The sequence below is a fragment of the Petromyzon marinus genome, chromosome 8, assembly GCF_048934315.1.
Source record: "Petromyzon marinus isolate PM22_M1 ecotype Great Lakes invasive population chromosome 8, UKy_Petmar_22M1.pri1.0, whole genome shotgun sequence".
Classification (NCBI taxonomy): Eukaryota; Metazoa; Chordata; class Hyperoartia; order Petromyzontiformes; family Petromyzontidae; genus Petromyzon; species Petromyzon marinus.
The window spans coordinates 11,350,109-11,362,071 of NC_133674.1; the positions used below are offsets into that span (position 1 = coordinate 11,350,109).

General features: G+C 39.9%; 1 protein-coding gene across 3 annotated transcripts in view; it reads left to right on the forward strand.

Annotated features, from left to right (window-relative positions):
- LOC116940228 (netrin receptor UNC5C) overlaps positions 1 to 10,454 on the forward strand; it is a 159,813-nt gene extending 149,359 nt beyond the window's left edge. For 2 of the 3 annotated variants that reach the window (XM_032949714.2, XM_032949711.2), the window contains one exon: positions 7,148 to 10,454. In XM_032949714.2, coding sequence (XP_032805605.2) covers positions 7,148 to 7,307 — 160 coding nt within the window. In that variant the 3' untranslated portion in view covers positions 7,308 to 10,454. Of the gene's footprint in view, positions 1 to 3,566; positions 3,595 to 7,147 lie in introns of those variants that run through there. The other variant, XM_032949713.2, reaches the window with a different exon arrangement.
- The last annotated feature ends 1,509 nt before the right edge of the window (positions 10,455 to 11,963 follow it).

Sequence of the window (11,963 nt, forward strand, 5' to 3'; positions counted from 1 at the left end):
GGCAACAAAACTACCAGAAAAAAGGGGAAAAAAACCTTATTTAATTGAGAAGATGTATTGATCCACGGATTAAGAACATTTAGAAGTAATGGGTCACAATGGCCTGTTTCCAATCTTTGAAGTTGGCTAACCTACATTTATTATCATATAAAAATGTATTGTTTTTGAAAGTATGAGGGTCAACCATAAAATAACCTTCTCGTGGTCATTCCGGATGGAACGAGAACAGGCTTCGATATTTTGTCTGTTGGCCTGGAAGCTTTTTTCCACAGATACACGTTTTACAAATGTATTATGCAGCTTTTGTTGTACAACCATTCTATAGGACACAGCATACATTTTTAAATGGTTATGTTTAATTAAATTAAGGGTTAATAACGTACCTTGCATTGGCTGCTGTTTATAGTAAGGTATCGGTAAACACAGCCATACATTTACATTAAAACACATATTTTCTACGGATGGTTTCAGTAATTTAAGTTTATTCTTTACATCTTATGTCATAAATTTTGATTTAAAGCTTTCGTGACAGCAGTAATTCATATTCTTAGTTCTTTCGGTAAAGTCACGTTGAAGGGAAACAATAAAATAATAAAATATATATAAAACAATAAAAATTCTCACGACGTTTCGACCATAACACAAACGGTCGTCTTCAGGCGCGTGGCGCTGACGTTTTTTTATAAGTAAATAAATACACCGTTTTAAAAATAAATACATTTATGCAAACCGACACACCTGAAGACGACCGTTTGTGTTATGGTCGAAACGTCGTGAGAATTTTTATTGTTTTATATATATATTTTATTATTTGATTGTTTCCCTTCAACGTGACTTTACCGAAAGAGCTAAGAATATATCTTATGTCATAATAACATAAGTACAGTGCTGGTGATAGAGAGGCCAACGTTCGTCTGTTAAAGATGGAGTGTGGACTTCGCAGAGTAAAGCAGCTTGGTTTCGATTGCATTTTCCTTCAATTTGTTGGGAGGAGGACAAGAGCCTTTTTCAACTGTCAGGGTTGAAAAATGAAGTCTGGGACAAATCTCATCTTCTTTGAATGCGGCTGGATGTTGTGTTTTCCTCGTGCCATTTAGGAGTCCAGGACACTTGAGTGATCAGCTTAAGTCTGGGTCGATCTCTATTTTATTGTGTTACTTTATCCTGTTTTACATTCATGATTTAAGGTAGTATTTTGTTTTGTTTCCTGCTTTCATTTATTGAGACCTCATGCTTACACTTTTAATGTATGCTTGTTATTTTAGACGTAGCTCTGTTTGCCTCTTCAATAAATGTTGTTGTTATCTCATTACCAACGGCGTGATTCACAAATTTTTGAAATACATGTTTTCTTTACCTCTATCATATCTATCAATGCTATAACTGCCAAATAATGTCAACGTTTTTGTCTTGTTCATGCAAGTGTGAAGTGATAGTCTTGCCCTTGATCAGGTACCTTATCGCATCTTCTGGACACTAAATCATTGTAAATTGATATAGTATTCCATATTGCTTAGCAAGTAACTGTTTAGTGAGGAAGGCATAAACATCTTTAAATAGTTCCTGCCTTTTAGATCCTTGAAATATATTTGCATGTTTTAATTTGAAATATGGCAATGGAACAAATATCTTGCATGAGCGTTGAATGTCCACTTTGCAGATGCTGTTCTTTAGAAAAGCTCTATGGCGTCACTGAATGACTTGAGCTGCCAATCCAGTTCAGAGTGTCTCAGCATTGAGCACATTGATCACGAGGCTACTGATCTACCCTCTTTGATCCTGGATCAAACCAAGGATCTCGGAGGAGATGGGTCAGCACCTAGACATTAACATCAGCCCCCTCAGTCATCCATCCATCTCCAGTAGTGTAATCTTTAAAGCTTTAAATGTATCATCTTTATTAAATGTATTCATCATGAATCCTTGGTTTTTAAATATTTGTCGAGTGTCTTGCTTGTGAGATTTATCATTTGTCATATTAATTCAAAATATCAGTGACAAGATGTATTGGGAGACATGCTGTGATTTACTAATTGTGGTGCACAGGTGCAGACCAGTGGAAGGACAGTGAGAAAACAATGTTGGAACAAAACATCCTGACAACTTGTGACGCCTGTAATATTCCATTGCCAGTTTTGTATGCATGCATTAAAACAATATACCAGCCGTGGATTCTTAAAATAGCATTCGTCTAAAAACTTAATGTAGCTTTGAAAATATATTGGTCTGTGAGAGTTCTCGTTCATTTTTGTGCATTTAGTCGGATCAGCCTGCCAATTTAGAAATCTCTTGGGAGCAGCCTTGCCTGACAAAACAGTATGACATATTTGCATAAACTTTCTTGCAGAAAACACCCAATGGTAAACAATGAAATTGTGTGCTTTCATGGTGCATCGTCTTAAGATGAAATATTCCTGTCAATGAGTGCAACACTGTATGTATGCAATTCCCAAGTGAAAAGCTGCTGGAGAAATGTTGGATAATTAAGTACATTGAGAAAATCAGTCTCGGCCACAGTTTTGAACTATTTTATTTTTAGACCCAGTGATGCAAGTGGGAGGAGGTTTGGGGATAGGTCAATTGGAAGGCAGTATCAGAAGATATCGGCAAGAGGACACACGGGTGAGTGGCTGCACGTTTGAAGCTGTTACTAAGGAATGGTTCATAGCGGCGTCTGCCCGAGCTGGCCCAATTATTCCTATGGGGAGGCCACTCGTGATTCGTCAGTGACGTTTAAACTGTTTCGCCAAGTGGGTGAATCCAGGCTCGTTTTGTAACCATTTTAGAGATAGACAGAAATGCAGTGAGGGATATGAAATATTGGCACGAAATCGCCTGTAAAACATGAAGATGGTTTCTTAACAGGTTTTTTTTTAAACGAGTATTCAATGAAAGACAAAAAAATATTACATTGTTGATGCAGTCCGTATTGCAGCAAGTATGGATGTTTGCAATACATTTTCAGATATAAATATTAAACAACGGTTTCTGAAAGTCATTCGCACTGATATGAGTTGAAATTCTGGCTCGTTTACCTCCCAGCGGATTGGAATATTTGCAGACATTGTTAAGTGTTTCCGTGCTTGGGGGGATATAAAGATCACAGACAAAGCTTCTGTTAATTCTCTGTGACCTAATCGAAGGAAATGTGTAATGTTTCAGATGTAGCACTTCTATCATATCCCTATTACATTTTCTTAGCAATGAGTGCATATATTAGGGGGGAGGGTGGGGGGTTGTACAATATCCATCCACGGAATGTGGGTAGTTGAAATTAATTTGTACAACTAAACAAATTGGCTCATTCGCCTCAGATGCTGGCCCTTCGTCCTACAGCAACTAATGCAACTTCAAATTGCCATCCATACACAGGTGGCCACAGACTCGTGTGGAGTGGCTTGCACTGTGCGCTGTGTGTAGTGATGTAGAAGCGGCCACTGGTGTCCCACATTGCGGAATTCTCGTCGTGAAAAAAACTCCAGCGAGCCCTGTGACCTAACTAAAGCATTCTATGGCAGTGTGCCTGAAAGTCCCATGGATGTAACTTTCAATTATTTTATTTGCAGGAAGAACAGCTGAAAAACACAATCGAATGTGTGTACCTAGGACAGCTATTAAAGGTGAACCGACATCAAAATGATGGAATATAAAGGTGGATGAGAGCAGTTTGGCATGCTTTTTTGTCACGTTGTGAAAAAAAGTGAAAACAAAAGTAGGTATACTCTTTGGTTCTATTCGGTGAAGTCACGTAGGTAAAAAATAAAACAACAAAAATCACGACGTTTCGGCCACAACACAAGTGGCCTTCATCAGGTGAAGGGACCGTACTGCCCAGAGGACAGCGTTGGAGTGAAGACAGCCATGCCCAGGTCGCATCCTTTGATGTGTGGAGGAGGAAACAAAAAACGCCTTAAAGGAATTAGCATAAAATGTAGCATGAAATGACGGGGGGGGGGGGGGGGTGGGGAGGGGAGTTTACATAATGTTGGTGTGAAGGGAAATAAGCTGCTGTGAAAGTTTGGGATACCACTACTTGAATAAATATACTGCACAATTGAAAAATAGTTGAATGTTTGGTATGATTTAGAACATATTTCCAATGATTGCTTAATTTGAAACCATTCTCTCGGTTGAAATTGTGTCTGTGTTTGTAAATCTGAATTTCCTCGTGGACAAATCTCTGATAAAAACCCGTGGGTTTGCAGAGAACCTTGGTATCGGAGGAAACTATATCGTGATCACCCACAGCGTTGTAACAGTGATCAGCTACGGCAGAAGAATTCGTTCTGCCATGTTTCAAATCTGATTTGTGTTCGCGAATTCGGTCAGAGACATGTCGTTTCATCTCTCCGATATAGCAATCACCACAGGTGCAGCTCAATTTGTAAACTCCGGGGTACTGTAAGTCAGGAATGACATCCTTCACGGATGGGATCAGGTCACGGATTTTGTGTACTGTATTGAACCGGACCAGAATCTTGTGTTTGTTTAGAATTTTGGAGATCTTTTTAGTAATGCCTGCTATATATTTGTAGTGTGATGGTTTTGATCGGAGTATCAAGTGGTTATTTCTGTATGGAGGGAGAAACAGCTTGGTGGATGGTACGGTCAAAGTATCCGTTCCTCTTGAGCGCCAGATGTACATGTTTTAATTCATTGGTCAGGTGGTGTTGGTCCGAAATGCAATGAGCCCTGTGGTATAACGTTTTGATGAGAAAATTCTTTTGAGTCAGGTGGTAGTGGGAATCAGGTTTCAAGTAGGAATCTGTGTAGGGTGGGCTTCCTGTCGACAGAATGTCCCAATGAGCCATCAGGTCTCCTCTCAAACAGAACATCCAAGAATGGCAGCTTGCCATCTTTCTCCACTTCCATGGTGAATTTGATGGCGGGGTGTCTGGAATTGATGTGGTCTAGGAAAAGGTTCAAAGCTGGGAGGCCATGTGGCCAAATGACGAAAGTGTCATCTACATATCTCTTCCACAGGGAAGGTCTGAGGGTGGAAGTCTGGATGGCGTCTGATTCAAATTTCTCCATGAAAACATTAGCTATCACTGGTGACAAGGGGGAGCCCATGGGGGTACCCTCATTTTTTTGTAGAAGGTGCCATTCCAAGTAAAGTAGGTATTGGTGAGGCAGTGCCTAACCAGCGCAGGTGTATCGGGGTCTAGTCCATGTTGGACCAAATTTTCAATTATTTCAATGGTATCAGGTACTGGGACCTTGGTGACCAATTGGGCTGAGTTAAGTACTGCTGAGGTGGTCTTGCCAGTGAAAGGCAGCAAGGTATCTGACAGAAAACGGGCTAGCCTGTAGGTAGGGGAGTTGATCGTGGATACGATGGGTCGTAGTGGGGTGCCTTCTTTATGAATCTTGGGAAGACCAGAGAATCTAGGGGTCTTGCAGCAGAAGGTTTTAGGGAGGGACGTTTAGTTGGTTCGATTAGGGAGGTCAGATACCTTGCTGCCTTTCACTGGCAAGACCACCTCAGCAGTACTTAACTCAGCCCAATTGGTCACCAAGGTCCCAGTACCTGATACCATTGAAATAATTGAAAATTTGGTCCAACATGGACTAGACCCCGATACACCTGCGCTGGTTAGGCACTGCCTCACCAATTCCTACTTTACTTGGAATGGCACCTTCTACAAACAAAATGAGGGTACCCCCATGGGCTCCCCCTTGTCACCAGTGATAGCCAATGTTTTCATGGAGAAATTTGAATCAGACGCCATCCAGACTTCCACCCTCAGACCTTCCCTGTGGAAGAGATATGTAGACGACACTTTCGTCATTTGGCCACATGGCCTCCCAGCTTTGAACCTTTTCCTAGACCACATCAATTCCAGACACCCCGCCATCAACTTCACCATGGAAGTGGAGAAAGATGGCAAGCTGCCATTCTTGGATGTTCTGTTTGAGAGGAAACCTGATGGCTCATTGGGACAGTCTGTCTACAGGAAACCCACCCACACAGATTCCTACTTAAAACCTGATTCCCACCACCACCCGACTCAAAATAATTATCTCATCAAAACGTTATACCACAGGGCTCATTGCATTTCGGACCAACACCACCTGACCAGTGAATTAAAACATGTACATCTGGCCCTCAAGAAGAACAGATACTCTGACCGTACCATCTGCCAAGCTGTTTCTGCCTCCATACAGAAACAACCACTTGATACTCCGATCAAAACCATCACACTACCATATAGAGTAAGGCATTACTAAAAAGATCTCCAAAATTCTAAACAAGCACAAGATCCTAGTCCGGTACAATACAGTACACAAAATCTGTGACCTGATCCCATCCGTGAAGGATGTCATTCCTGACTTACAGTACCCCGGAGTTTACAAATTGAGCTGCACCTGTGGTGATTGCTATATCGGGGAGACGAAACGACATGTCTCTGACCGAATTCGCGAACACAAATCAGATTTGAAACACGGCAGAACGAATTATTCTGCCGTAGTTGATCACTGTTACAACACTGTGGGTGATCACGATATAGTTTCCTCCGATACCAAGGTTCTCTGCAAACCCACGGGTTTTTATCAGAGATTTGTCCACGAGGCAATTCAGATTTACAAACACAGACACAATTTCAACCAAGAGGATGGTTTCAAATTTAGCAATCATTGGAAATATGTTCTAAATCATACCAAACATTCAACTATTTTTCAATTGTGCAGTATATTTATTCAAGTAGTGGTATTCCAAACTTTCACAGCAGCTTATTTCCCTTCACACCAACATTATGTAAACTCCCCCCCCCCCCCATGTCATTTCATGCTACATTTTATGCTATTTCCTTTGTCAAGGCGTTTTTTGTTTCCTCCCCCACACATCAAAGGACGCGACCTGGGCTTGGCTGTCTTCACTCCAATGCTGTCCTCTGGACAGTCCGGTCCCTTCACCTGATGAAGGCCACTTGTGTTGTGGCCGAAACGTCGTGATTTTTGTTTCGTTTTTTACCTACGTGACTTTACCGAATAGAACCAAAGAGTATCGATCCTTGCAGTCACGAAAGCTTCACATCTAGAAAATTAGGTATCTCAAAAAGTGTTTTGTTGCTCTTGCACTGCATCTCCCATTGCAGATGTGAGTTGTAGTTCTAAACGTGCGTTCACTGTGCATGTGGAGCAGGTGCCTGGAGTATTTCGAGACGAGAGGGAGCCCCACGGGTGTGGTGCTGGACCTGTGGGAGGCCCAGCACGAGGAAGATGGGGATCTGGACTCGCTGGCCAGCGTGCTGGAGGAGATGGGCCGCCGGGAGGCCCCACACCCTGCCCTGGCCCACGCCTGAGTGCAAAAGCTGTTCCGTCCCATCCATTGGAGTTAGGAAGCCCATCGTCAGCAGCCGTATTCGTTCCTCGAAGGATTTGAGAATCTGCTCATGTGGTCCCATTGCATTGGTGCTCGACAGTGCCCTGCTCAAATCCTTTTAAAGGCAAATAAGATGGTGTTGCTCTTACGCTGTTAACATAATTCACAGAAAACATCAGGAAATCCTGGTGCTTTTTGTGTTCGTGTTTTTGCATTTGAATTCCACTAAATATTATTAGAATATTTTTTGTATTTCATACCCATATGAAAAAAATCAGTTTTGATCATGAAATCCAATATTTTTTAGACATTGATATTTTAAAGACCTGAAATGTGGGTCTTTATTTAATTGGGGCATTTTGTTGATCTTTTAGATTGTCTGCACCAGTGCCTGGAACTATAAAATGCTCTAAGTTGTCTTGCTACATCTTTTGGGTTTCAGCAGGGATGCCCTCATTTTGAAATCACGAATCCTGTTCTTTCGTTCAGGTACCAGAGATGTAAGACACAAAGTCCCATTTTTTTTTACTCAGGGCAGTTAGGGTTTCCTGAGAACCTTGGTTTTTTTACCACTTGTGTGAAGAGCACTAGCAATGGCCAAAATCAATCAGGGGAGAGTGGAAAAGGAGTAGGAGACTAGGAGTTCGTGAAGTGAGGATATCCATTTAATGGGAGGGGGCATGAAGGCAATGCCAATAGGAACATTTGAAAGAGAGATTATGAAAGTGGGGCAAGAGGTTTTTTTTACAGGGTAGGAGACATTGCCAAATTTGACATGTAAAATTTACTTAGAACTAAGTTGATCCTCTCTCCGTTTGGTTTAGAGCTTTGAAATCGAATACATCTACATCTTGAATGTGAGAATGGCAAATTGGGTTGAATAAACGTATCCTTGTTGCCACTCTCACATTCATAGGCCTCCTCTTGGTGTCTTGCCTTTAGTAACTTAGAGGTGATTGCCTTTCAAGTGAACAGTGTCTTTACTGCATTGAGAGTGATGCTAAGGTGTCATGGGGACAAGTCCCTGTGACTTTTGCAAGGAACACATTGTGTGTCCATCCAGCCTGCAGCAAGGGGACGCCTTGGTTTAGTGTAACCTCAGAACAAAATGAAACTCTCTTTTCTATTGCAGCTCTTAGGCAATTCCTATGGAGCATTTACATGTTGTGCAAGGGTAACACAGAGGACCCAAGCCTCCTCTTGCCGTTCACACCAATGTATTCTCAAAATCGAACTGCAGTTTCTGTGCATATGCTGGAGGTTACTCATAGCCAACTTAAACAAAGGACATGTGTTTTTGGTCCACTGAATGCACCATTGAAACAACCATGTGTATGTCTGGACTGGTGAGATAAAGAGTGTAGCTTTGTAAACTATAAAATGTTAAATTATTGCTGTTTTTATTCAACAACTGTAATGCTGTGTATCAGAAGACCACTAAATCAAGCTGCGGTACGGTGCAGTAATATATGTCCTGTGTGTGACGTCACCTATTGTATATGGCATTGTCGAAGCTCATGTTAATTATTTGCCTGTGGGAACTTGATGTTGCTATGAATTACCTTCTGCAGAATAATAATTAAACTATCGTTTGTGCATTCACATATGGTTCCATGACATAAGTATGACTTAATCTTGTCGGGGGAAAAAAACTGCCAATGTTTTATTCAGAAAAAAATTAAGCCTGTGGTTTTAATTACTGTCAAGTTTCAAATAAGTGTTTGCATTGAAATGATGCACGGTTAAGAAATCGTCTTAATTGAAAAATATGGTCATGTATTCTGGTTGCACACCTGTGCTGGCCTTCACGCTTGCTGGCTACATGGACTTGCTATCGCTTTCTCTGCTCGCTCTCTTTGGTGGCGTTAAAACATGTGCTTTCCTACCTGTTTTTTCACCTATTTTTCTTGGCAAAATCAATGGCTTGGCTTGGCTTTGAGCAGTGAATAGGAAAACCTAAATGGCACTAAAGCTTGAGCACGAAAGATTTTTATTCAGTAGCTCAATTTCTAATAGAGTGACGAAGTAGTGGAATAAATTAACTGAGCAGTCTGACAACAAACGTGTGAAGGGCATGACCCAGTCATTTGAATGCTGAATATTCTTCTTACGTGCCTCATGTAGTCGCAGAATGTTTAACAATAATTGAACAGAGCAAGTCTGTATGTCAATTATACAGAGACAGAACAGATTACTCTTGATTGAAAATAACATGCCACCACAATAGGTTAGCTCTAACCCATCTATTTATATTTATACCACAATGTTTATTTCAGCACATGTGGGTCTTTTCACCCTCGATATCATGTAAAGGGTATGTCGAGATGTCCGTTAAATTCACGAGTTTGAACTCGTTACAACCAAGCACCATTATATATTGTGCTTTACATTAACAATTACTCATAATTGTGATTTAAGATAGTTAATTTGTTTCCATCTTCATATATCTGGCTTTTGCCAGCGTTGCACTCCCATGAAAATTATGTATAGCCTGTAAAAAATGTACCAACAAAAACGAGTGATTTTTACAATATAAATGATGTTAAATTTAATTACTAAACATGCTTTTAAAGTTAACGATTTTGTTACGTTTATTTAGGTTAAATATGGGTGACATAGGGCATTGTAGATACAATAAGGTCTTGTTTTGATGTTATCGATGTTATAATTTATTTGTTGGTGTTTTAGAATTAGTTTGTTTGAACTGGCCTTGAACATTGTCTTGTTAGCCTAGTTGTTATTTCAATCTTAATGGTATTAAAATATATATTATTTGCCCTTGTTTTTGGAATTACTTCTAGACATTTTGATACGATGATGTTAAAAATTACAATGATTCAACCATAGTGTATGTTGGTACATTATTGAGAATACACCAATATTTCTTCATTGACTTTGCATAAAAACTACAAGTATAAAATTGATTGTAAAAAATGCTAATATATCCATATAATTTACAATTTAAAATATTTACATGTGATAAAAAATGGACTATAACATATTTTATATAGAACAAAATCAACATCAAATTAAATTTGCAGAGCTAATCTATTGATTTTCAGTCATAATTGCAACTTGTGATTTGAACAGCATTTTGTTTTTCCTAAATAAACTGTCTGCTTTAAAATTCTGTTTTTGATGTTATGCTATTAATATTTACTTAAATTATATAAAATGTATGTCATTATTCATTTCCATGTAAGTATGCCAAAAGTTAGATGAGTAATGGCAGAAAAGACTTTTAAAATTTGACTTAAAACTTTCGTGACTGCAGGAATTAATAGGTTATTGCGGTAAAGTCACGTAGATAGAAAAACATAAAGTGATTTTTTTTTCCATTTTAGATCTGGCAGCCCTTTATTGGTGGAAGCCCACCACCAGGACCATCATTACCCACGACTACCATCACCTCTAACACCAACCTCCACCGTCAACAGTGTGATTGTGTAAAGCGAGGTGCGATGATTACCTGGCAGCCCTTTAATTGGTGGAAACCCACCACCAGCGCCGTCGTTGCCCACGACTACCATCACTTACATTAACATTAGCTGCCGCTCCCATGCTGCTGACACTTGGGCTACGCCCATTTTAAACCTTTATATAAAAAAACGACACTGGCAAGTGGGTCTCCACCAATCAAAGGGCCGCCAGGTAAACATTGCACCTCGCTCCACACACCCACACTGCCGACGGTGCAGGTTGTTTTAAACCTTCGTAAACAGTTTGCCTTTAGAAGCTAACGCCCCTTTTCCTGATGACGACCGCTTGTGTTGCGATCGAAACGTCGTGATTTTTGTTTTTTATTATTAGTATTTTTTATTCACTTTCTTTTTCTATTTACGTGATTTTACCGAAAGAACCAAAAACTAGAAAAGACTGTTGGTAACACCTACTCATTTTAGAGCTTTAATATAGCCTGTGAGGCAGCCACAACTGCACACTTTGTCTTTGCAAATCAGTGCTGTGGTGTGATGATGTAGTAATTTGCACACAGCACTAAAATCTTCGTGACCTAAGTCTGATTCCTGGCAATATTACATAAATGGCAGGTGGGTATGTTAAACATCGACTTGATCTCTATGAGTTAGCGCTTGCCACAGAGCTCATGTGATTTATCAAGCTAAACAGCAGCTTTTAATTAATGCATACTGAACCAAAAATCAAGATACATAACTAGTGAAAATCGTCTAAACATTTTGCATGTATATCTTTTTTGGGGGGGTCTATGGTTTTGATAATGAGATTCGCATTTGAAATGAAGCGACTTTAAGGTGAGAAATAGACAGACGCATTTTGATTAATGCAGGAATTGTCCAGCTCTACTATATACAGTGAGGCAGAAAAGTATTTGATCCCCTGCTGATTTTGTATGTTTGCCCACTGACAAAGAAATGATCAGTCTATAATTTTAATGGTAGGTTTATTTGAACAGTGAAAGACAGAATAACAACAAAATCCAGAAAAATGCATGTCAGAAATGTTATAAATTGATTTGCATTTTAATGAGGGAAGTAAATATTTGACCCCCTCTCAATAAGAAATATTTCTGGCTCCCAGGTGTCTTTTAAACAGGTAACGAGCTGAGATTAGGAGCATACTCTTAAAGGGAGTGCTCCTAATCTCAGCTTGTTACCTG